This window comes from Vicugna pacos, chromosome 1 (assembly GCF_048564905.1).
Source record: "Vicugna pacos chromosome 1, VicPac4, whole genome shotgun sequence".
In the NCBI taxonomy this organism is placed as follows: domain Eukaryota; kingdom Metazoa; phylum Chordata; class Mammalia; order Artiodactyla; family Camelidae; genus Vicugna; species Vicugna pacos.
The window spans coordinates 70,628,356-70,656,174 of record NC_132987.1 but is presented as its reverse complement, the minus strand read 5'-3'; the positions used below and the strand labels follow the sequence as shown (position 1 = coordinate 70,656,174).

General features: G+C 40.2%; 1 protein-coding gene across 1 annotated transcript in view; it reads right to left on the bottom strand.

The window, feature by feature from the left end:
- The window catches only part of LSAMP (limbic system associated membrane protein), a 736,440-nt gene that overhangs the window by 686,923 nt on the left and 21,698 nt on the right, over positions 1-27,819 (bottom strand). The window contains exon 2 of the mRNA XM_072964767.1: positions 26,062-26,111. Within this exon, the coding sequence (XP_072820868.1) occupies positions 26,062-26,107 (46 nt within the window). The 5' untranslated portion in view covers positions 26,108-26,111. The remainder of the gene's footprint in view (positions 1-26,061; positions 26,112-27,819) is intronic.

The window sequence follows — 27,819 nt, the reverse complement described above, 5'->3', positions numbered from 1 at the left end:
TTTCTGATACTCATTCACGATGCATGCAGGTGTTAACTACAGCTTAACAAATGCACCAGTGGTTATGAACACTGTTTATAAATTGTAACCTTTGTAGAATGCCTACATTTTTCCAGGCCCTGTAGCACTGAACTCGAGGCAGGGCCCACTCTACTCAATCCATCTCTTGACAATGCATCCAAGAAAAATAGAAACTGATGGCCTCCCAAATCTGCACATTAGTGAACACAAACTCAGCCCCATAGTGACATCTTTCTCCTTAAAAATAATGATGCAGGCTGTCTCTATTACTTAAGGAAGCGAAAGCTCACACTGAAAGGTGTCAAAAAACACTGTATTATCCCACTTTGCCTGGAGCTGCCTTGACAGCACCTTTCCTGCCATAAAAGTAGATTACAGGCAGGGTAATAATCAGCCAAGAAGTTAGTAAAAAAAAAAGGGGGGGTTCTTTTAAGAGCAGGGTGTGAACCTGTGAACATCATAAAAAGAGTTTACCACCACACCAACTAAGGGAACAATTAGCTCCCTGCTGCCTTAAACTAACCAGGAACAGCATGGCCCCTCCCTACAGGTTCGTGAAGGGCAGCAGGGAGTTAATTAGTCCTTTGATGAAGACAATGATGAATGCTCTGCAAAACCTACGAAGTAACAACTGTGCTGAGCTCTAAGGATCTCTGGTGAAAGGTGGCGCAGGAATGTGTAGAGACAAACCAATATGGGAAGAAGCGAGAGACAGATGGGAAATGAAAAAGGGAGAGAGACAGGAGAGGAACTAGATGATACTCAGACAGGCAACAGAAGGAGCAAGCAAGTGTCAAAGACGAAAACAGAAGAGACGTCAAACCGAATTCAGAGTTGAGTTCAACAAATGTAACACACTCCAATTCAGCAGGACTTCTCTAAGATGTTCACCAACTGTGCGCAATTACAACAAAGGATGATCCCAGGTGAGCACTAAAGAGGTCCCCTAAGGGCCCCACAATTGCAGGTATTCTATTATTTCTCTTGGTTTCCCTCTTGCCCCTCTAACTCAGTGGACTCTCACCAGACAACACTGAGATTCTAATGAGACGCGGAACTCAATACAGACCCCAGATTAAGGAGAGCCAATGTGTTCATGTAAATCACTGAAAATGTTGTGAGGGGGAGAAAGCCCAGGTAGGAAAAGAGCCACAGTTGGAACTCGTCCTTGTCTGTTCCCTTGAGGCAGATTTGCCTGTCTCGAGGAGACCAGTAGTTTCCTCTGAGTTCTCCAACGGCAGGAAGGCTGTCCCCACCATGTTGGTCTCCAGGTTATTATGTTCTTCTTTATAGTGATGTGCCTTCACGGTACAAATAATGATGATAGCTATTTGTTGAAATCTTAATCCATGCCACTCATGCTAGATGCCAAAACCATGATCTTTAATCCTCAGCGATGGTCCTACAAGGAATTATTATTGGCTTCATTATTGAGAATTTGGTGCTGAGAGCTCAGAGAAATTAAGTACATTTCCCATGCCCAGGTCAACAAAAAAACCTGACGTTCAAGCCCACGTATGTGGATCCCAAAGTTAAATCTGTTTTACTCATCTGCTTTTACCTCTTACTTTTTAGTAACTGAAAGTTGGAATTTTACTAAGCAGCATACTCTTTTATAGCAAGTATAAAAGTAGATTAAAATTTTTTGACTTGCCAAGCAGAGAGTTTATAAAACAGTGTGGACTGGGATCATCAGTGTGGCTGGATAAAGATACTAATTCACCAAATCTCAAGACATCTCCCTATTCAATTTCAACTGGTTACATTTTTCAGTGGTACATTCACTATTAGGCACACAGGCTGTTCTCACTCTCGAGGGAGATTCTGCTTCTTAATCCATAGTTGTAAGCTAGAATCTCTGCCCAGATGGGGAATCCTTCTGAGAGTCTTCACCAGAGGTCCCAGACATTGATATCTTCTTTTTCTAAATTCTATTCCTTCCTAGGACTTTCTGTTAATTTTATGTTTCCTATCTAAGAAATGTCCCTAGATACCAGCTCAGTTGTGTAACAAACATAACTGGCATCCCTAGAGAACAGTAAATTCTTTTAAAAAACTGGGTTATATACAGCTTTTTGTTCTGAAGGACTAGAACTTTGGAATATGCCAAGAATCTGACCACTTCTCATCACCTGCACTGCCAGGACCCCACCCATTAGTCAAAGTCATCATTGTCTCTTACATGGATGATTCCAACAGCTTCCTACCATGTTGTTCTGCTTTCATCACTGGTTCCCTATTGTCTATTCTCCACCAAGTGGAGAACAGCTAGAATGATTCTTTGACATCGTATATCAAGATCATGTCCGTCCTCTGCTCAGTACCTCCCCTGGCTTTCCTTCTCACTCAGAGTAAAATCTAAATTCTTTACAATGGCCTAGAAAGCCTTATAGAGTCTGCTCCTTGCCTATTCCCCTCCAGCTACATTGGCCTGCTTTCTGTTCCTCAAACATGAGCATTCAAAGCATGTCCCCACCTCTGGAACTTTGCATCTTCTTGCCCTTCTGTTTAAATTTCTTCCGCCAATAGTCATACATCTCTCACCCTCAATTCCCTTGAGTCTTTGCTTAAATATCACTTTATCAGGAAAGTCTTTCCTGACAACCAACCAAAAATACGATTTCTCTGATTTAAGATGACCTTTTCTTTCTTTTTTTTTTTTAACTTTAACATCTCTGCAAATTACATGTATCTTACAATTGATGGCATTGTACCATTACAATTGGAAGCTTTCCTGTTCTTCTTGTTGGTGGATAAATACAGGTGCATATTTGCAAATACTCATGTCTTTGGTTTGATGAATTAGAGTAATACAGCCCTGCCTGGTCGCTCCCATGTCACTGCTTTTCATGCCCCATTTTATTTCTCCTCTGTATCACCCTGCGGTATGCTACATAGTAGCTTAATTATTTGGGTTTCTTTTTCCTTTTTGAACTAGAATATAAGCCTCATGAAAGGAGGAGCTTTGTTGCTTTGAATCACAATTATACTCACACAACCAGAATCCTGCTTCACGTGTATTAGATGCTCCAAAGAATACTTGCAGAATCAGAGTTCCTCTCTGATATTTCAGTCAGATGTGAGCCCCGCCATCTTGCCCATCACCACCATATCCCTTAAATTGAGGAATAGTTAATAGAGAGACACCTGATTCCTGTGGACGGTAACGGGGATATAGCTTCTCTCAAAGCCATATGCACAAAAAGTGGAAGCAAACCACTAACTATCCAGTGAAAAAAACATAAGAATATTTTAAAATAATAAAATCTTAAAACATCTTTAGAGCCCAAATGAAGAAAAAGTAAACATCTATCAAACACCCTAATAACAGTACGAGCTAATGACTCTGTGCTGGAGAAGGATCTCGGTCAGGTCGTGGAAAACATTTGTTCCAGAACTGTTTCTAAGGTCATTCATTCAGAAATTTAAAGAACAACTCCACTTTAATAACTGATCTCCATTTTCCACGTGTTCCTAAGGATACCCCAACTCAGACAGCATCCGTGACGGAGCACTGTTCCTCCTGTGTGTGTGTGGCTACTGAGAGGCAGGAGGAGCTGCTAAAACCCTGAAGCTGCCCAAATGCATCCATTAGTGGAGGATGCACATATTTCCTAGTCTATGCACATATTTCCGAAAGGTGTGAAATATTTTATGCTATTTATATTTTATGGGATTTTAAGAGTTTTTTGTTGTAAGCCCCTGTAAATAAATGATTTACCAGTGTAGCCGCTGAACCACAAGATCATTCCCTTTGTTTTGGGAACTCAGTGAAAACTTTAAAATTCTATGACTGGGGACCCCCAGGGAGCAGCTCCCAATTTGTTCAAACAAATGAATCTACAGCAAATTCCATGAACTCATCTCTTAACAGTCACCAAAAGTTGATGTTTCACATGCTCTTCTGTGGACGTGAGCATTTCAGTGCTTTGTGGACAACAGACTTGCCTGTGGAAATACAGTTGCTTTGAGTGGCACATGTCCCTGTCAATGTATCTCCCTCACTAAGGTTATATTTTCTATCTTCTAACTTAATAGCCAGACCAATTTTAAGGAAAATTGGATTGAGAGAAATATTCTGAGACTGAAGCTTTCTGTGTCAAATACTGCAGCCTGGGGCCAATTTATACAGCGGGAGGAGACTGGGCACTGGATATGACGACTGACAGACCCGCAGGAACGCGAGTGCTTTCGGGTGTCACAGTCAACTTCATGTATTTTGTCTTGGCTTCAGAGACCCTAAATAGACACCACCCCGACTCAAAATAACGTACTCGTGGCGATTCCAGAAGACACCACTCTCCTTTAAAAATACAAACAGAACCCATACTCCTGTCTTTCAACTCTGGGTCTGAGCTTTCTGGCATTTTCACTTGAAAGTTTCCCAAAACCTTTGTAGTGAGAGAGTTGAGATTTTTCTGGCCACTTAGAGTACGTGGTTCACTAGATCTCAATGTTTCTAGGACGGCTGATTTTTCTCCTGTCCTTTCAGTCACAGGACAAGCTTCTGTGTTACCACGCGGTACCATGTCAGAGAGATACTGCTCCAGTGACCCCTTTCCTCCTGCTCACTGGCTGTTCAGAATACGGTCAGACCTGGAAGAAAGCTTCTTTTGACTCGTATCTCTCTTATGGTCCATAGGAGGGATGCTGGAAATGTCTGCTTTTTAAAATAAACATCACTGCACATTTATTAAAGTTCCTTCAGGGAAAATAAAGAGTATTAGAAATCAGGCTACAAGTGAAGCAACTAGTCATCCAAAAAAAAAAAAAAAAAGCAGCTCCATGGAGCAGCTGGGTTTGTTTGTATTACTGGTTGATTCCAGGAAAGGTGTTATATAAACCAAGACAAAAAAATGTCATTTAACGCTCAACTAGGAAAAGAGCCCTTTAATGAAGCGATGATTCTCTGTGCTTCACAGCTCATCTACTCCTCCATGCGGGGTGCACACAAACTTCTCCAGGTTGATGTTATGCTCATCCTTCATAGTCAGCACTCTTTTGAGCAAACTAGCCCTGACATCCCTCATGAGAAATACCTACTAGTGTATAAAACTCTCTGTAAGACAGTATAGAGTGGGATCGATAATTAACTCCAGAGCAATGGACATCAAACCATAGTGCTTATGAGTCAACCAAGGAACTTGTTAGAGCAACCAAATCAGAATCTCTATATGGGGCCTGGGAGTCTGAATTCTGATCATACACGTTGGATGATTCAGATACAAATGCACTTTGGCCAGACCCTTAGAAGTCCTGGCTCACAGGGGTGACCTCTCCATGGGAAGTTTATAAGGAAGAACCCTACTCACTTAAAGGCATCTTGCCCCTTAGGCTTATCATATTATCTAATAGACTATTTTTCTAGAGGTACTGGGAGGTACTATCTATTAGAATATGAATATATTAACCTAGAAAATAAGTATATTTAATATATCAAGGACTGGTAGTATACTGAGCATAGAAAACACATCAACCAGGAGCAGCAGTCTGAGTGGCTGGAACAGGGACGAATTAATGGGCCGGCAGAAACACCTGGAATGAGTCACTGCAGCAGGTGCTCAAGCACACTAGGGAAACAGCAGGAGACTGAGGGAGAGCAGGAGGAGTGAGATTTCTAGATGTGACTAAAAATAATACATTCGTCATATCTTTGCATCGTCTTCCAGTTTCCAGAATGTTTTCATGGACACTTTTCATTTTATGCATTTCTAACCATTGTTGTAAAGAAATTTGTAGTATCTGAAGTAGGTTAGCAAAACGTGTCTAAAGTCAAATTTTCTGCGTTTAAATGTTTCACTGCTTTCTAGCTTTGTGAGTTCAGTCAGAAAATCTGACCTTCCTATGTCTCAGTGCCCTCATCTGTGTAACAGGAACGATACTGATGCCTACCTCATGAGGCTGTAACAAAGCTCAGTAAGATGAACACGGATTTAGTCATCACAGTGTCTGACACTTAGCAAGAGATCAAATGTAAACTTTTCTCATTTTTCACTGGAAAAAGAAACTGAGACTGAAAATTAAGTGGGTCAAAATATCTTGCTAAGTAGTCTATCGAAGCCTTTCTGCTGTGCACACAGAGAATATATGTGTATATATATTCTAATTAAAAGAAGGAAAAACAGTGGCAGTGTTATCTGTTTATGCCCAATCAGAATGTACAGACTCCACAGCAGTTTGTGATGAAAAATGCCACAGACCTACAGACATCCCCTGACTCCATAGCAACTGTCCCCCCAACACTCACGCCAAGTAGGACACTCCCTAATGCACCGGCCAGTGACATCTACTACCTTTCCCGTAGGGAATACGCTATAATAGAAGTAAATCACCTCCAGCCACTCCTGCGCAAGTAAAATGTGCCAAAGTTGTGATTTCCTTAAAGCTTTTGCTCTAAGTGTTAAACAGCAACGGTTAGAAAGCATAACGTGAGATCTCCCTTCTCTCACCCTCCTAAGTATTGAACTCCCAATTACCCAGTTAGCACTTGGAGCGTGTGCCCTGCATTATGTATGGAGGAGAAATACTGACAGTGAGTGCACTTAACTAAGCCCCCCCCCCCATGCTCCGAGGTTAAAGCCAGAGAGTATCTGTGATCAGTGCCCTCACGGAGCTGTTAAAAAGTCAGTGGGTACAAGACTCTGTTCTCCAGATGAGCCCCACAACACGCTTATTAGGTAGAAAAACCACTGGACTAATGTGTATCAAGTGGCCAGGTGCAAAGGGAACCTGATCTGGAAAGGATTTTAGCCTCTGGTCTGCAGTGTCCCTTCCCTTTTTGTCCTGTAGCTTTTTAGATCAAAGCTTTCACTCATAAGCACAGCAAGTTATCTTTTTTTTTTAACTACATGGACAGTTTTGTTTTTCCTTCAGCTTTGTTTTAGATTCGCAATTTAGAATTCCCATTAATCTCATGCTATTTGTACAAAAGTCATTATACCCAGTACTGCTGATGGTTGACGACGCGAGTAGAGAAGCAGTGGTGTTAAGTTTAAACTTTAGGCCCCCAAACAAAACTCTGCCGAGGACTTACACCCCTCAAACTGTAGTCCTCAGGATAAGCATAGGACATTTCCTGCCTTAAACCACAGGACACTGCAGAATTTCAGTGCAGCATGTATTCTGTGACCCTTAAATCTCATGCTAGTTGAATTTTTTTCCTCTATAACATTAACTTCAACTCTCAGTGTTTCTAACAAAAGTAATTCTAATGTCTAGCTACAGACATAGTCCTGCTCACTCCGGCTGGACACTCGCCTGCTACACCTCTCCTGGCTCTGACTTCAGATCACCATGAAAAGTGCTCTCCTGTCAGTTGTCCTTTAGAGTATGGTGCTGATGAAGTTAAAGACGGCTCACGCCTGATCCAGAATACTAGTGGTGACATCACTTTAAGAACCAGCTGGGACAGGATTAGCAGGCCCAGATTCCTCTGACAGGACAGCCAGGCCACAGCTAAGCCAGCTTCTGGTGTGGCTTGTGGTGTGATGACATTTTAGCTATATTATGCAAACCTTGGAGAAGACAAGCTAGTTTCTGAAGTTCATTGTAATTTCAAATTTGTGTATTTGACAGTATCCTCATAATTTCAAGTGAGAGAATCCCAACTCAGACTAGCTTAAGAAAAAAAAAATCTTGGCAATGAAAGATCTAGATCCAAATACAGATCTAGAATCAATAACAGCTGGGTCCAGCTCCTCAAAAGATTAATAATAGATTAATAATCCATCTCTCTGTCTCTCATTTTGTCCCTCTTGCTCTCCTTCCTTCCATCCCTCAGCTTTGTTTTTCTCTCCACTAGCTTTATTCTCAGGCACGTTTTCTTTCCAGACGGAAAGTCTGTTATGTGCAGCTCTCAGAAGCATTTTCACCCCCATCGCTTTCAGAAGTAACCCAGTGAGGACTCTGAGTCATCAGGCTGGGTCCCATCACCACTCCTGAACCACTCGCTGTGGTCAGAGTCAGGTGAGGTGTTCTCATTGGCCAGTCACAAGTCAGATACCTCCTCCTGGGCCTCTAGGGGCTAGCAGAGTTAGAGGAGAATGGGAGATGATGTTCTTCAAAGAAAGGGATGGTTGACAAGCAAAAAAATTACATTTCACTTTATCAGGCATGGTCCATCCATTTAGAATTGTCCAGCACTCAGCCTAGGTTTGTATCTCAAATAGGGACTCTGCTTTGGATCACTTTTCTCTTTAAAGCAGGTTAGTGACCAACCTCCATTTTCTTCATTTGTGCATTGACGCAGTCTCCTTGTTCTCCTGTTATGGTGCAGGGACACTACTGAAGACATCTTCTGTCTACAGACTCCCCTGGTGAAATGTCTCAAGGATTTCTAATGCTGTTCATAACCGTACTGAGCTAAAAACGTTTCCAACTGCACAGGGAACGTGTTCTTGTGTTGTCCTCCAGGCTTCCTGTGGCCTGCAGCACAGTGGTATGAGTGCTAGCATACTAATGGGTCTACTGTGGCAGGGTTCCACTTGACCAGTTATGGGGACACAGCAGGCTGGGCACCAACAGTGCTGAACGAAAACCCATCAGGTAGGCCTGGCAAGTTTCTTGGGGACAACAAAGCTTGTAGGAGAGCAAGCTGCAGTTTTCTGGGTCTTCTAAGGGTCTCTGAACTTTTTAAAGTGAATTAGTAGAGTGGGCTAGTCCTTCCATTTGTCTGCCATTGACATTTAGAAAAAAATCAGAGTAAACTGTAGCCAGAGCCATTCTGTTACTCCATGGGTTTCTGACAACTGATGTCCTCCAGAAGTTTGTAAGGATGCCAACCAGGATTTCCTACAATATCCAAAATAGGATATGATTTTAATCAAATTAGTGTACTAGACCAAACTAGTCAGATGTTGTTTTGGTGTTGGTGATTGAAATGAAAAGGTAAAGCTGTTCTAATATTACATGCCTTCAGCTTTGGGAAATTTTTGGTATTTTTTCCAATTTGTGAATCAGATTGCTAACAGTTCACTTTTCATAAAGTTGAATATCCAAATATCTTGAGACAAGTAGGACCACGCATGTCTATACTTCTCACCAAGAACTCTAGAAGTGCGCATGTCGTAGTCTCACATCTTTGTAATGTCAAAGCTCAAGCTGCACCCAGTGTCATTCCTACCACTCTGCACCAATGAGGAGACTGATGAAGAGGGAAACAGAGAAATACACTTTGGACCTCCAGGAAATACAGATAGATGGTTTTTTCCTGTTCCAAACATCTCTCTGCACGCTTCCCCCCTAGCTGCCCTCTCCTTTGAATACTAGCTCTTCCTCAAAACCATCTTTTAAAGCATATCACTAGAGCAGAAACCATATCATGCGAGCATCATACACTGACCACGTGGATGCTACTGCCTTTACCTCTGTGGATACAGACAGACGCTGTCAAACACAGGGGTAAATGCAGTGAGATGTGAAAAGCGTGGTTCCATTACCTTCATCAAATGTGCACAAAAATTTTATGTACACAAGTTAGCAAACCTGTAAGAAACACAATTCCAGTTCTTGCCACACTTACAGACGCAACTAAGATCAGCTGCCTGCGTGGGAGTCACAGTTGCTGATGTGCTGTGTTTTCAGCATTTATAATTCCCCCTGATACAACTACTAATTAGCTACTGCTGGTAAACTTACATGTATGCACAAGTCAATGCCTTGCTGATCTGATTCCTCCTATTTTCTGACGTATCGGGGGAAAAAAACCAAAATATGGTTTGGATGGTTTCTATTCCAAGAAGCTAAATATTCCTCAATTACAGTAACTAATTAGAAAAGCCAGTTTAACACCAAATGCAGTCATCCTGTTTGAGAACTGGCATATTTCGGTCAATAGAAATGTTTTACACACGCCGGATGTTGGTGATTGAAGCCTCAATGTAAAGACAATATGGGTGCCAGATTGGGGAAAATAATTCACTTTTAAAGTATTTCACTGAGGTTTTACTTTGTGGCAGTTTATTAGTCTATTAGTCAATTGTCTGATTTTCTTTTTCTCTTTCTTACTTAAAAAGCCCAAATTAGGTTCAGAGCAGCATTGTGCTTAGGTTTAAAACTCTTTTCAGTCCCTTTTGCATTAAGAGATAGCTGTAGTATCTTTTTTCTTGTCAGTGAGATGGAAGTGGATATCTGCTGGAGGTGCCTGGGAAAGCTTTATTTTACTGATGAAAGAGTATCTGTGGCTGTATCTTCTTTCTGCCCTGAGTAAGACTCAACACCTGAAGTCAAGGCCCTCGTCCTACAGTCATAAAAGGAAGTCCAGGAATATTGCAGATACGTTAGTCCTGGCAGCAGTGAGGTACTGGACTAAGAACCAAAGTCGACTACGTCTAGGCTGCTTGATTTATGAGAAAAATAAACCCTTATTTTAAAAATCACGACAAAGTGGGTTTTTTGTTACATGCAACTGAACCCATTAAACTGACACGTGAATTTCATTGTCCCTTATGCTGTTCCAGAGCACCACGGCAGTCTCTAACCACCAGATGAAAAGGCTCAGCGTCAGTCAAGACAGTCACAACACAGCCCCTGAATTCCGTTCACCTCAAACCCATCACAGTTACATGAACGTCTGAATTACAGTTTTCAGGGAGTTTTCTGATAGCCATTGTACACTTGCTGATTGTTTACTTAATATTTGCAAGCTGTAATTAACCTCTTTTTCTAAGTAAAGGAAACTAAGGGTCAGAGAGGACAAGCACTGCTTTTAAGGACACAGAGCTCATAAATGGCTAAGTCCAGACTGAAGCTCAATTTTTCAGATTCCAGGGCTGGTTTTACTCTGTAACACACTGCACCTGGGTCAGAGAGGAATGACAACTAGAATGCAGTCCAGACTTCAGTACCAGCAGTGGAAAATTCTGCCTATTTCAAAACTGTAGGTAATGCAAGTTGCATGTAAGACTGGCTGAAATAAGAGGGCTAGAATCTAGGTAGGGGTGCACGTGTGTGTGTATAGGTGGTGGGGAACAAGCTCAAGTTAGAGCTCTGGGAAATCTGAGTCTTGGTGGTTCCATACAGTGAAACTTTCCAGCAGTGTGATATCTTTCATGTGTGAACTCCCTGCTCATCGGGGCAGTACAGGAAACACCATTGACGGTCCATCTCACTTATAACTTGAGCTGAAAAATATGCTCCCTATTTCTCAGTTGCTTTTCTTTTTGGCCATTATTTGTTATTTAAAAGTTAACTGTCTTTTTGAACTCTGGGAAGCAGTTGAGAGAGCCACTTTACATAAATGGATAAATAAATTAGACTGAGATACAAGTTACATTAGACTTTTCTAGCATTTGTGACCAAAATCATCAACAGACCTTAGAGAGCATTTATTGTGAGCAGCAGGCAAGTGCTATAAGCTAGGTACTCCTGTCATGCCCAGAGGTTTTGAAATTATGACTCTTGATTTATAATACCTGTGCTTCTATGTACAACAGCCAAGACATGGAAGCAACCTAAATGTCCATCTACTGATGACTGGGTAAAGAAGATGTGGGGGGGAGGGGTGTGTGTGTGTGTGTGTGTATGAATACTACTCAGCCATTAAAAAAAAGAATGAAATAATACCATTTGCAGCAACATGGATGGACCTGAAGATCGTCATACTAAGTGAAGTAAGCCAGAAAGGGAAAGAAAAATACCATATGATATCACTTATATGTAGAATCTAAAGAAATGGCACAAATGAACTTATGTACAAAACAGAAGCAGACTTACAGACATAGAAAACAAACTTGTGGTTACCAGGGGGGAAAGGGGGTTGGAATGGAGGGATAAATTGGGAGTTTGGGATTTGCAGATACTAACTACTATATATAAAATAGATAAACAACAAGGTCCTACTGCATAGCACAGGGAACTATATTCAATACCTATAGCCTATAATGAAAAATAATATGAAAAGAAATATATACGTATAACTGAACCACTATGCTGTACACCAGAAATTAACACAGCATTGTAAACCGACTATACTTCAATTAAAAAAAAAAACCTGTGCTTTATGCCAGAGACAAGTGACAGTCTAAGAACATTCAGTATGTTGTGCAACCCAGTGGCTCTTCCAAAGAGAAATCACTAGGGGCCATGTCATCTCTCTCTCTCTCTCTCTTTTTTTTTTTTTAAGTGTGCTCACCTCACTCATAGGCCAGCCTTGTGACCTCAGCCGCGTATAGTTTGGAGAACACTCTCCCATTGTAAACTGGTACTGTCATGCAACAAATAATAGTACCGTTTGCTATTTCCATCACAAACATTTCTCTGGAGAAGGACAGTGTCTCATAACTCTTTGCATCTTCCATAACCTTCCCCACAGGGTCTTGCGCAGTGTAGGTCCTAAGTAACAGGAGAAAGCCCAAAAACCAGAGGAAGGAGATAACCATAGGGAGAAACCAAAGATTATCTTCAGACTTCAACTACTTACAGTTTTGCCTAAGGTTAACCTGGGCTGGGAAAAAACACAAAGGCAGCTCAATGAGCCATTCCAGTCCTGCATTTCGCCTGAGGCACAATGAGATAACTGTTCCTCTCTTTGTAAGGCAGTGACCTTTGTGTGTGTGTGTGGCATTGACCTGAAGGCATAACAAGGCTGTCAGGGATGCTGTCTCTCTTGTCGAATCACATCGCTTGGTTAAAAGAGAGAGGATGCCTGAAGGTAGTCGAGTGATGAGAATGAAGACAACAGAGCTGCAGCACCCAGGAAAATACCTCGCTGCAGACATTTTTCTATCCATTTACTGCCACTTCTGGTCCACTTGTCCTGTCCTGAGAGAGAAAACAGTTGTGCTCAAGGAGGAGGGTTCCAGAGTATTAGCCAAATTCCAGTTTGAATGCTTAACAACTTAGTGTTTATTAAAAATACTCCATTTGCTACACAGAAGCACATTCATTAGACACCTGCTGGTGATGTCACCCAAATGTCTGTTGTGGGGTCCACAGACATCTGGCAGATACCTGCTCCAAAGCCCCGCAAGTGCCCAGATGCTGCCCTTTAAAGACAACAAAAAACATTCCTTTCTTAATACCTACCTGCCTAAGCTGAACTAACTACTCTAGACAATGATCAACCTTATGACCAGAAGCCTAGCCACCAGGACCAGTCACAACCCCCTAACAAAATCCCTAGCCCTACCCTTACACGACCCCCTCCCCTCCCTGTTACGTCCACTAAACAGATTAGAACTGTGAACGAGATGATCACGTACCCAGTGACCCCTTGGTACCTGATGTACCAAATTTTCTGACTTATTTCATACCTCTCTCACTGCTTCCCTTGGAATCCTGATTTTCATTCTGTTCTTCAAATGCACCCGCCTCTTTAGGATTTTTGTGTCTATCCTCTCCATGGCAGCCCAATTATCAGGTCTCAGTCCAGCTGACAGTTTATGTGAGAGGCCCTCCTTGAATGCCTGATCTGACTACCCCCTGCACCCCTCAGGCACAGTTTCTCAGGCTTCCCTTAGTGTCTGTTGTTGTCTTCAAAGCACTTAGTACAAGCTGCCCTGTGCATTGTCTGTTCACCACTGTGTTATTTATCTTTCTCTTTGGGATCTAAGCTTCTTGAGAGCAGTGTGTCATTGAACACTGTATCCCCTACATCTGGTTTCTAGCTAAAACAATGCTTTGTAATTTGAGTACTCTATAAATATTTGTCAGATGAAGTAACAAACAAGTTGACACAACTAGTTCAACTTCTCCCACTGAAAGATCGATAACTTCCCTGAATTACTGTAGCTCTAAGAGGTTGGCCGTATGCCATACTACGAGTTAAGTGGGTAACTGTACCAACCCCTCAGTTATTGTTGCCAACGTCCAGAGCACGAGCTGCAGTATTCGCTAGAACCAGCGTGCTGTATTAAGAGATTAGCTTTTGAGCACCATCGCACATCTCACAATCACTCCTTTAATAAACCTCAATGTAAAAGTTTTGGGCCACAAAATAAGAAGTGAATTCACAACATAACCTCCAGTGGAAAAATATTTAAGGACTACAGTGTGAAAGCCCTGTTAAAATAACTATTCTTAACACCTTTGGAAATAAAAAATCTTGACATATCTCCATGATTACGGCATTCTTGTTTTATCTAGTAATTGTTAGTTGAGGAAGAAACACTAGACCTTGGGATCTGATTCAAAGGTTCAGTGTTTAATCTGAAGGAGGAGAGGCAGATAAAGAGGAAAATACAGGAAGATACAGAGGCTCAAGAAACACTCAAAAGGTTTAATACAAATACAGTGAGTGGTAACCGAATCAGGCTGAAGAAAAAGTGAAAGAAGAAAGGGAAGTCGAAGAGGGCAGAGAGAAAATCAACACTATTAATAAATTATGAACAAAATGAATTATCAGAAAATTTGAGTTAATTATGCTTGAAACTGCTAGTGAGATATACAGAAAATAAATGAAGTTCATACTAAATATACTCATTGATACTGGTGATGATGCCCCTTTGATACTGTGTTCTCACTGTTTCTTCAATCTCTAAAATAATAAGGAACAGTATAATCTTGTAAAAGAGGATGCTGCTAACATAAAATGGATTAGATGCGATATCTCAAGTTCCTCTCAACTCTACAATGTAGAGTTTGGAAGCATCTGATCTCTGCAAAATCCAAGGCAAAAATGATGTATTCCACAATCTTATCATCTTTCTTAAAGAGTAATCACATTAAAATCATTAGCAGGGCAGTTAAAACGCACAAAGACACACACACACACACACACACACACACACACACAGCCTAGAAGTCACGTGTATACGTGAAGACTCCAACAGATGCTACAGGGTATTCCATCACTGGTGACCTGAGATGGATGCATAATAATAACACTATCTTGGATTGTTTCCTCTTAATTATTATTTTACCTTATAACTTCAAAAGGATTTTTCAAAGCCAAACTTTGTTGTCACACCATTGTAATGTTTTCTTTCTGAAGAGAAGGCTTTGCTGAGCCTAAGACTAGTGTACATAATAGATTCCTTTTGAGGGATGCCCTTCATCTACCTCTCAGTCCTCTGAGAGGAAATGAAACTAGATTCCCTCAAGTTCTCCTAGATGCTGACGGCATCACAAATGTGAGGCAATGTGTGACTTGGCCGGTCAGGATTGTTAATCCTCACAGCGATACAAGATGTAAAGTGAGTTCCTAGCACATGGGGGTCCCTCGGAGCAGAGAGAGCCATCTGGTCGCTTACCTTGAATGAAAAATTGGATTTGGAGCTGGAAGAGAAAAGGGGGTCCCTGGAGGAAGGAATGACCTGGGAATGGGCCCAAGCCTGTGAGGCATTTGTCCACGTACCCACTCGTGCTCTTCTGGGAGCCTCCCTTGGGTCGTAGCAGCACAAAGGGAGCAGATGAGGGAGCACACGCACGACCCGTGGGAACACTATCCCAGAGGGAAAGGAGGAGTCCAGAGACAGCACTCGGGAAAGGCAGCTGGTGGCATGTGAAAAGAAGATTTTAAAGGGGCTTATTTAAAAGGGGATCTTAAGGTAATGAAAAAACCTCCTAGCCTACCTTGCCACTGCCAAGAATTTAGGGCTCATTCCTTGGAAATTTAGCTCTCTATTCCTTTTAAAAATGTTTTTTTAAAATAATTTCAAACTTATAAAAAGTTTATACAATGTAAGAATAGACCTTTTGTACACCCTTTCCCAGTTTTCCCAATATATACTACTTTGCCACTTTTTCTCTGTCATTAAGTTAAATAATTTAATGTTGATATATAGTATATATATATATATTAAATGTATACATATGCATACCTTAAATTCACAAAATTTAACAATACAATGCTTATTTAATCTAGAGCCTATATTCCAGTTGTATTAAATGACCTAGTTAGGAGCTTTTTAGCACTTTTTCCGTCCAGTATAAGATCCAGCAGTTCCTGGTTATTTACTGCATTTAGTTGGCACATCTGCTATTTCCTCTTATTTCCATTGAAGTAATATATGCCCAGTTGGAATATTTCATAAGTGATGTGTCCTTCTTAGGGTGTCATATCTGAAGGCACCTTGTCCATCTACCATTTATTGGTGGTTTTAATTCTCATCACCAAATCAAAGAGTTGTCCATTTTTTCCACTGTGTTGTAACTAACTTTTCTCCTTGCAACTAATAAGCAATCTATGGGGAAGCAACAGGGGATTATGCAAATATTCTGTTTCTCATCAAACTCTTCCTTTAGATTTCATATCCGCTGATAATTCTTGCCTAAAATAATTTGTTCTCTGATGGTTGCAAATAATGTTTTCCCCAAATCACTATTCTCTCCACAATGATCAGTTGGCGTCAGTTAGGAAGAGCCTTCCTTTCTTCCCATTTAATTGTTTATTTACCTATTATTTATCAGTATGCATTCATTGGTTCCTATTTTATTCACTGTGTTATAATACATGACACTTCTTAATTTTGGATGCTGAAATTGCCCCACATGCCTATAATGGGAGCCCCTTCAATCTGTCTCCTTTTTTTTTTTGAGTACTTCCTAAACATTAAGATGTTCCAGGCTTATCTTACATCTTCCCTGCCCTAGTCTTGGACTCAGCCATGTATTCAGTTAGCCCCAGTTCTTTTCAGTGGAGAATGACATTCAGAAACCAACATCTAGGCTTTAAGTGAGCTCATTATTGCCGAAGCATCACCGCTTCTGTGCTTTCAATGGAAATATATGTTCTTAGATACCTCCAACTCCAGTCTAACCCCAAAATGTTCTTACTTGCCTTCCCTTATTCCATATTCCCTTTTACCACCAACATCACCACATTTACTCATTTCTTCAGTCCTACAATGCATACAGATTACTTCCAGAATTGGTACATCCACACCACTACCAAAGACAAACAACCAAAAGAGTAAATAAGAGTTTAAGATTTGTTTGCAGTTTTTCCCTCTAGATTGAGGGAAGTCGAGGTACTGTTCACAAGCAGGTGTAGACACTTAAAATGGGAAATTTTACTGAATGTAAATTATATCCTGATAAGTTTATATTAAAATATTTGGATTAGTTCTTTGTGTTTTTTCCTTTAAGGCTGTGTTCTTCATCTAAAATGGATGGGATTATTTATTTCTGATTGTAGCCAGTTATCAGTTTTCATCTTGCTATTCTTATTTTTTATTTTTGAATATTTAGGACATTAACAAACTTCCAAAAGCCCAAACTGTGCAAAAAATTATATTCAGAGAACTGTCACTTTGTCCCCTACCTCTTCTACTTTGCTGTTCTTACTAATGCCTTGTGGAATATAAAGAATTCCTTAATTATTTGGGTTGTATCTATTGTATTTCTCTTGTAAAAGTAAGCAGATACATGCATATTTTCTTATTTCCTCTTTTTCCTTACACAAAATCTAGCATGTGATATATATGCTTTTATAGTAACTTACCTGTAAATAAGAAAAAAGACAAAAAAAAATACAAAAGCTATCCTATTATGCATCTTTTTTTTCAGATACCCATTGCCTACATTAGATGAATAAAAATACAAGATGATGAGAGTTCTTATTGACTATTCTTTAATTCTGGAGTTTTCCATCCAGTTTCCCAACTCAAGTATATTTGTAGATTATTTTCTTAATAGTTAGATAAGCAGGCTATATGTTACTTTTTAGTTTTATCTTCAACTACAGTTGCTCAAAGTCTTCCCAGTTTCATTAAAGCAATGGTCTTTAATTTCCCCCATCACCCTTTTTTTTTTAACCTCCAACAAAAAATGCAATCCTGCATTGTTCCTGTTGACTTAAGTTCTATAGAACCTTCTCTTTACTCTTTACCCCTTTCTCTTTAATAACAGATTTGTCCTGATTTATTAGGCTCTTGCCTTCACTTGGAGGAAGTCACTGTATGCAGATTAAGCCTTCAGGTCTACAATCAATAATCACCCCTCTATTGCCCTATAAATTTTATATTTCTCAAGATATTTTACTGTAACAGCACTATAAAGCAGAATTCATATTCTAGTAAATATTTTGGGTAGAATGTTTGGACAAGGGACCAGGAAATATTTCCCTGAGATCCAGTTCTTTCCTTTTAAGTTATTTGAACTTCCTTAAAACAAATCTGCAATTTGGGCTACGCATGCATGTGTAGTATTTGTTCTTAGCTAAAGAGGGGTCTAGCCATTGTCATAGCTCCTAGGAGGCGATCTCTGAATCCATGGAATTTCCTGAGGGACAGATGTGTCTTTGTTATTGATAGTAGGTCCCTCAATCACACCTGATAGTATTTTGTGTTAACAAGGTGACTCATAATGGGTCCCTAGATAGTTTATGACTCAAGATGAGGGCTAGACACCCTAGAATGACCAACTATGTGATTGAAGGCTTCGTGTAGGGAGTAGAGGTGAGAGGCTGGAGACTGAGTTCAACTACATAAGCAATAATTCAATTAATCATGCCTATGTAATGAAATCCCAATAAAAAACGCCAGACACCAGCACTTGTGTCATCTTCCCTGGTTGTGATTCTCCGTGTATTGCTGTGTATTGATGCTGAGTGGGTAACATGTCCCTGAGGACAACAGAAACTTCACAATTTGAAATGTCCAATTCCTCCCTACACATTTCTTCCTTTGGGTGGAACTTTATATTTGTTTACTGTAATAAAACTGTAATCATAAGTATAACACTTTCCAGAGTTATGTGAGCCATTCTAGTAAGTTATCAAACTTGAGGTTGGTCACAGGAATTCCTGACCTTGCAGCCAGCTGGTCTGAAATGAGAGTGACCCTGAAGACCCTTGAACTGTGGCTAGTGTCTTCACTGATGGCAGTATCATCACTCAGGGGAAAGACTGCATTTTGCCTATTTGCAATATATAAAAAAGGAATTAAAAGATGACCTTTAAGCTGTTTTACACGCCTAAAATTCCAATTATGTGCTGCTTTCCATTTAGATTCCCATTTTCCCAATTGCTTGCTTCATTTGGAACCTGAGGAAAACAACCGATTGAAATACACACATACATACATTTGCAAATAAACAAAATAAACATAATGCCCATAAAGCACCATTTTGCTAATCGAGATAGAATGTACCCCCAACAATGAAACAAAGAGTCAGAGAAAAGATGCTTTGCTTCCAAATTATGTTGATGGTTTATGAGTAGATATAAAATGATAAAACACATGCCTTTCAAGTGTGCACCTCCCGGTATATGTGTTTCTATTAAATAACATCACCACCGCTCTTCCAAAATTATGAGCCTTTAATTATCCCTATCCTAAAAGCAAGGGTCCATTTTCTGTCTAGTTATGACCTGCCTATGTTAAACACTGCCCAGGACCATACTCCGTTCTGCATAATTACCTCACAGTGAAAAGTTAGCAGATAACAACAGAGAGATATGCTTTTCTCCAAGCAATTCAAAACCTGAAAATTAGATGTCAGCATTCACTCAGACCCAGCTCTGTTTGCTGGAATGCAGTAATTACTAAATGTAAAAAAAAAAAAAAAAAAAAAATCCAATGCATTTTTTATTCACTGTCTCATACCTTTTCTAAACTAGTCCATCCCCTAGGCAAAGAAATAAAGCACAAAATGGGAATATGTACTAGAGAGTAGGTAGTAGCTATACTAGAAAAGCTCCTTGCTAATTCCATCCCCTGCCCCAAAGTAAACCTTGCTGAGATGCTTCCAGGTGGCTCCATCAGGTGGAGCACATGTCAGGACTTCTAGGATGGCAGCCACCTCCAGGAAAAGAGGCTGTGTAAAGCAAGCGGCAGGCTGTGGGAGAAGCATCACTGAATATCATAGCAAACACTCCATAAAACAATTTTTCCTTAAAAAGGCTTTAACTACAGTAAGGTTCATGCTAATTACTACCCTTTTTCAGGTTAATGTCAGTTCTAGGACTGAGGATGAAAATGACCAGCCAGCGTATAACCAGTACTTTTCTGAAGCTCATTCATTCATTTTTCCTTTCACTTATTCTACGATATTTATCGAATATTTACTATGTTCTAGGCACTGTTTTAAACACTAACGATACATAATGTTTAACTAGATAGACATGTTAACACCTCCCAACTATGTAACTAGCTTATGGATTATTGAAGGTATGAGCACCCCATAAGTCAACAGGTCTTGGGAAAAGGAAACGAACAGTTGACCCTCAAAATTTGCCCTGGAAATTGAAGGGTACAAAACTTTGGTTTCATGTGTAATCTCAGAAAATTGACAAGGAACTTGTGATTTCAGTGTCTTAGAGGGTCTGTATCACACTGATTTCCTTGCATGAGATGTCCTCAGTATGCACAAGTGTAGTAAAAAAGCTTGAGGAATATTTCTCTACCCCTATATTTACTTAAAAAGCAAAGGGTTTTTAAGGCCTCCTAAAAGGAACAATACAGGTGTTACTGATTTTTTACTTTTGAGTGTTTCTGATACAGTCTGTTCTGAAAGCAGTCATGAAGGTGGAGACAAGTCTATCTTATTCACTGTGTCATGCCCAGTGCCAAATAAAATGGCAGGAATGCATCAGAAGCTCATTCTTGTGGAATGAATGAATGGTAAAGGAGATTTAGAGGAAGGACCTGGCACATACAAAAAGGAGAAAAAAAAACTGTATTACCTAAAATAAAGTCATTATATGTCTTTTCTCATAGCAGCTGAAGCAGCAGCTACTTCCCATGAGCCACATTATACTAAGTAGGACTTACAGGCACTAATAAATTCAAGGCATCTTATCACAGACCTTAAGAGGAAGATGAGAGCACCGTCACTTGCAGAAGTGTCTTTGTGCAGACTGACAGGGCTGATCGAGGGGTCTGCATTTTCCCAGAGCAGTTCTCCAGGGCTGACGCTGTGCCTCCCAGGACTCATCAGACCCACCATTTGCCGCCCACTCTGTTGGCTCAAGTGAGAACAAATGGTTGAGCCAGAGGAACCCTGGGCTGTGTATCTTCAGCGACTTTGACCTTGGACAAGTCATTTCCTACTTTCCAGGCTTTTTTCCTCTGATTTTCAAAATGAAGAGCACAGATGCCAGTGGTATTTAGGGTCCCTTCAAGAACCTCAATTCTATCATTCTAACACCTGAGTAGAAATTTTGGATGTAAGTGGAATTTCCATCTTAAGATTATCGTTTTGAAGAAATTTTTAAATGTAGACATTCAAAGTGACGATTACTCTGAGGTATTTCAAAGGAAAACATATCAAACGGTAGCTTTTAATGCCAAAAATATGGATTTCTAGAAAGTATACTGTACATACCACAGAGGGGAAGAATGCCTGGCAGAAGACATGAAATCTTAAGAGGATGGAAAAGAATGCTCATACAACATCAGATACAAAAGAGAACTACAGAGTTGATAGAGAAAGGAGGGGAAAAAAAAGTATGTGTGGGTTGCAGGGTGGGGGGTGCTTTTCATTCTGAGTCTCCAAGACTAAAAAATGACAAACTTATGACTTAAGACATTGTAAATCAATGCACAAATTGTGGAAAATTAAAAGTGATCTTGGACTTTTAAATAGAAGGATTTAAATATGATCTCAGTTTTCAGGAAATAGCACCTGTGGTAAGAATACAGAAATGCAAGGGAAATTTTCTGGCAACATGGTAGCAAGTATTTTGTTGAAAACAAGATGATTATTTGAAGCAGTATTACGCATATATCTCTATTATGGTATATATTACATTGCCATGTAGTGACTGTTCAAATATATTTCCTCCACTAGATCACAAGCTTCATGAGAACTGAAACTTTTTTCTCAGGACATACCATAGTTGCTAGAACAGAGTAACCCAATTTTTGTGGAATTAATGCTAAGCCAGTATCAACTACTTGAATAAAAACACAAAATAGAGACAAAATACTATGTGATTCCACTTATCTGAAGTATCTGAAGTAGTCAAACTCATAGGACAGAAAACAGAATGGTGGTTGCCAGGGGCTGGAGCAAGGGGTAAATGGGAAGCTGTTTTTCAGTGGGTATCGAGTTTCAGTTTTGCAAGATGAAAAAGTTCTGGAGATCTGTTGCATAACAATTTGACTTTATTTAACACTGTTGAACTGTACACTTAAAAATGGTTAAAATGATAAATTCTGTATTATGTTTTTCAATCACAGTTAATTATTCTCTTTAAAAACACAGAACATAATCTATAATAAAGCTACTTGACCAAAGCTATCTAAATCTGTTACAGGTGCAGACAGACAGCTGGTCTTAGAAGCCAGGGAAGCAATTATTTACTCAGAAAGCCCGTATATTTTTACTGCAACCACTAGAGGAGCAAATGTTTAAAGAATGAGTAGCATTTGGCTACCTGGACTCTCATATTCATCCTGGAAGCACAGCTCCAGTGCCTCCCTGCTCAAGGACTCCTGCCGTCTGACCCCATCTAAGGAGGATGGACAATCTCTGTGAATAACGCTCTTCTCATCCTCTACTACACCAGCCTCCAAGGCCATGAAGGACAGTGTGTCCCTTTATAATTCCCTTGTGACAACCGGACTCCCATGTGTGAACCAAACTGAAACTCAATTAAAGAAGCTGTGGCACCTTCAATCGTTCATTAAGTCCTCTGGCAGCAAACACAGCTGTAAACATTCCTTCTTTTCTTCTCCCTGAGAAGCACCTCCTGGGTTTTAATTCTGAATGGGGAGAGACGTATGGGATTCTTCGGAATTCTTTGGAATTCGGTCCAGAAAAATAACTTCTCAGAGTGAAATTCAGAAAATGTCTTGCTCTTGCAGGAAGATGAGGAAGAATGGATCTGATTGCATTTCCTATCAATACCGTCAAGGAGAAGGAGGGGCGTAAGGGAGGAGGGAAGTTTGACAGTAATAGTTTCCAGCAGCTCTGACAAGCCCAGAAACTTCATCTGGTCATCACTCTTTTCCCTCTCTGCTGATCTGAAATGCAGGCCCCTTACTTCAAGCCTGACTGACTTCTCTCTTGATTCAGAGTAATTGGGGTCCTCAGAGGCTTCCCAGAAGGAAACATTTGCTGGTTGTATGGTCTCTGAGTGTTAACACTAGATAGTGGTTTGGCTTATGTTCAGATTTTTGGGTATCACTTTAGGGACTGAGAGTGTTGGGCTGCTGAAACCCAAAAAGCCTACAATGGGAGAAAAAGTCACAATAGCATCTTCTCCTCTCTTACCTAGATCCTCACCCATTTCAATTACATTGCATAATAGAAACCATGATACAGTCTGAAATCCTAAGAGATCAAAACCGTCCTGAAATATTTCCAACCTCTCCAAACCCTGCTACATGTATGCATGTGTTGAAATAGGAAGGCATTAAGCACATATTGCAATCACATTGATTACTACTTGTCATCATTACAGATGGGCCTGAAGAAGTCTAGGGTTTTAATGAGCCAGTATGGATTTCATGTTCTACTTTTGGTCTGAGAGACAGCAGTAGCTTCTTTCAGTGGGGATTGATTCCAAGTCTGAAATTTTTAAGGTCAGCTTGCTCCCCTTTGGTTGGGATGCTTATCAGATCTTTAGGGTAAAGTAGAAGGAAGAAAAGAAAGATTTTCTAGGGAATCTGATTTATTAGAGAGCTGGCATGGGTAATTCAGGGCGCTTTCATCAAGAACTTTCAACGTCCAGCTGCTTCAGCTCTTCTCTTCACTGTCTCTATAAAATTCTGGAAGAAGTATTACTTATGATATCCTCCAGTCTCTAGGATGCATTTTCTTTGAACTTATCAGAACGCTTTTCCTTTCTCTTCACTTATCTGATTGCATATTTTCACAGTAATATTCATACGGATTATCATTGTGTATATTTGATGGGAGAAAATTTTGTAGGGGTGAAAAATCATCATTTTTGTGTTTGTCCAGTAACTCTAAAAGTCCAGGCCCTGAGCAATGCCCACTTGGTGTGACTGCCCTCTCTCACTACTCCTTCCCTTTTATTTTTTCCATAAGTAGTTTAGTAGAATGGACTAATATGTTCTCATCCCTACAGTGTTACTGTAAGCCTGAAGCTTGGAAATATTTGAGTTGAGGAAGGAGCACTTGATAAGTTGACTCTGCAGTTGTAGATCATGTGAGCACACAGGCGTGGAACTGTATATCTTTTATCGAAAAATGGTCCATAGATGAAATGGTGTAAATTTCAGTTTTTCAGGAGGCTGGGTGAATTTAACTTTGACCATGAGCCAGTAATCCCCAACCATTTGCATCTCCCTGGCCCTAGCATCCTGGAATCTGGGAAAGAAGAGTTTTGTACTAAGGGTGCAATTGTCACAGAAATGGATCCATCAAGAGGCTATTCTTTTTCTCTAGAGCAATAAAAAGGGATATGAAATTTCTGAATGAACATAGGAGCAGCTGAGATTTGAAAACAGAAAGCCTGTATCAGTCAGAATAGTCCTGTAGCTTTTGGACAAAGCTTACATACCTTTGTCTTCTGTTTCCTTTTGGCTTTCAGAATCACTGTGTGTTCTGATTTTTGCCTCTACTGTCAAGTCAATTGGTTTCTTTTTTTAAAAATGTATTCTTTTAACTAAAATGAGCTCTTCTTGCCTTTTCCTTACCCCTCCCATTTTCCAAGCACCATTTTAATTAAGGTGGAGATGGATAGAAATATCACATCTCTTATAGAAGCCATGGAAAGAGGAGATGCAAAATAAAAGCCTTCAAGACACGAGTGTTCTTATCAATAAGCTTCAGAGACTGTCAGAAAAAAATGACTTAGAGAAACAGTTATAATAGTTTATTTCCTATTTCACCTTTGAGTCAGAATAGGAGACAAAGGGTTCCATTTGACAGCAAAATAGTATTTTCCCTCCTAACTGATGATCTGGCTTTTGGAATGGAGTTTTTAATAAAAGTTCAGCAGAAGAATTTGGGGTGAGGGCTAGTGAAGAGATAAGGGTAGCAATAATGTTGATTTCATCATCTCTAACCATGAAAGGAGAGTGAGTGTGTGGTAAATGCGTGTCTGTATCTGAGACAGAAGGAGCGGATGGATAGAACTGACAGCTGAAAAAACATATCTCAGTAAGTGTTGATTTCCTACCATCAATATGTTTGTGATCTCTGATTCCAACCTGATTTCAGAACTCTGAAGTAGGCATATTTCTCCTTGCATTACTCTCCTATTTCTATAGGAACTTTCTTCTTCCCTTCATTGCTCACAGAGCCCCCATCTCAGCCTCTAATTCAGGCCCAAACTTTCCTGGCCATGGTAAACACTCTACAGAGTTCAGCACCTTTGCATGAATATTTGCTTTTCCATTGTCTCATGTGTGTGTTCCTGTTTTCCAAGGCAAGTTTTGTCCAAAAAAATAAGCTAGATTATAAAGTACAAAACAGTACAAGGAAATAAGCTAGATCTAGATGAAGTTGCTTAAATAGACAGTGTAGTTTTCACCACCTCCCTAGATCATCACCAGAATTTCAGATGAAATCTGACTCTGTACTCAACCACAGCAACCCGGATGGTGAATTGTATTAAATACGGTGAATGTACAAACAGGCCAAGAATGTGTCGTGGCTTGTTTGGAAGTGTAATATTACTAATTTGCATATTTTGCAAGTTATCACTGAGATCTGATGATTTGTCCAAGTAAAGTGCTTAAAAATATAAAAGTGTAATGGGTTCACAGTCCACTGCACTCTCTGACATTGCCTGTTGACACATCCTAGTGTATTTTAATGCTTTTTCACACTTGACATAGCACTACTGTACAGTAATTAAGTTCCCATAAATATGTTCAGTAATGATTGCTATTTAAACTGATTAGCCATTGATTCATTCCTATCAATTCAATGACAAGTCTGCTTCTCAAATTAAACAAGTCAACAAGATTATGACAGTCTTAACTTACATCATTTAATTTGAAGAAGAACCATAAGAATAAGACTAGACCAGGAAAATATGTTTGGCACTGATCACTGTAAATTCACTTTTAATGACTTGCGTTTCATTCAATGTGTGTACTGAAGTTTTCTTACAAGGATGAAAGATAGGGATTCGTGTGAAAAGTACTCAATTCACAAAATGTCCCTAGGAATCCAGAAATAAATTGTAAAATAAATGTGCAGGGCTTATCACACAGATTTACTTCATCTCAGACTATTTACCTTGGCTAAGCAGATCAGATGGGCTTCTGCCGTTGCACATGTACATAACTCTTAAAATTAAAAAAAAAAAAAGGTAAGTATTCTGCCTGAAAACATTCCCTAACTGCTTCCCTTCTCTTTGAATTCTTCTGAAAATGCTGCTTTCTCTCAGATTTCTGTGTAGCCTAGGGATGATATCCAAACTACATAACCTGGTGTTTGGAGACCCACATATTTTGTTTTCCAACCTTGTCACTGACTTCTCTCCAGCATGAGCTCTCTTCCAGAGGATTTCGTCTACTAACCCTCCTCCCAACAAATACTTCCCAGAATCTCCTGCACAGCTCTCTCTAGTCACTGATTCCTTTACCTTGATCTCTCCAAGAAATAAATGTTTTGCAATTTTTAAAAAACAATGGCTGTTGTTTTTTTTCCTTTCTGCTTGTCCTTCTTCCACTTTTAGAGGGTCAATTATTCAGAAATGGTTTCCTTCCAGCCTAAACTGTCACAAATAGTCATACACATTTTGTGCTGCATGGTGCTAGGAAACCCCACCCACACTGACCACAGTGCAAACCGTGGGCCCCGAGGTCTGCCTGCCTCCATAGACTTTGTCAGCATATCAACAAGCAGCTGAGCCAGCAGTGGACACACATCCAACCGCAGGCGCTAACAAACCTGGGCATCAGTTTAAAAAGCAGAAATGAGAAGAAGAGAATGATGGAAGGAAATCTTGACTCTGCACCGGGACCTGTTGCCTAGAGACTTCTTTACAGGTTCAAAATTAACCGGTAGTTGGCCTTAGTGATACTTCTGCTTGAGTGGATGGAAAAAGCCACCCTGAAGGAACAGAAAGCCCTGTCTAGACCTACTCCACGTGACCGCAGTGTTTAAGGGTCTCGCTCACTCGATCTAGCTCCACCACATTGTTTGCGGGTCCCTGGTCACCGAATCTTGTTTTGGCAGAGTGTTTATTCCACGGAGCAGAACAAACTGGAAAGCAAGCAGGAAAGGAGCAGCCAATGGAAAGAGATGAAGAAACATCAAAGAAACAGATAAAAGGACCTGGCTGAGACCCCCAGAAGTAGGAGTTCTTACAGCAAGACACCTGCCCTTACAGCTCCCTGACTCAAGTGTCTTTTCCTCCTTTTCTCTTTTGAGCAATAAAGCAGCTTTCACTTTGCCCCTTTGTCTCCCCTGTGAATTCTTTCATGGCCAGAAGACAAGAACCCACTCTGGGGTTCTCCTCCTTTTAGGGGGTTCCCCATCTGCTAACAAATACTAACACCTAGGTCAGAGAATATTCTTATCTTCAAGTCCAACTGCTCTATTTCAAATGAGTGCAAATGGTGAGCCTGGTTGATGGGTCAAAACACAGGGAGTGTAAGGGTTAGATCTTCCTGACCCGGGGAAGGTATCTTGCAACCGGGAATTTGGCCGCAGTTACCTTTCTAGACTTCTGCATTAGCGACAGCCTCATGCCAACCGCTTTTGTTGGTTATTGTTAAACAATAAAAATTGATTTCCCTTTTCTAATACTCCTGATAAAAACTCATGAACTTGTTTATGAAACCTTTTTCCTATTTTGGCCTCTGACTTCCTGTGACACTGCTCCTCCCGCCCCTGCCCCTCATCCCTTGGTCACTCTTTCCTCTGCTCTTTTTCTTTAATATTCCTTTTCTGATTTCTTTCCTCTTTTTGTTCCTTCAGTGATCATCCTTTAAGGTTCATTATCTCCATGCTCTGTTTTCCTCTCTGTACTCTGTCTCAAGACACCTC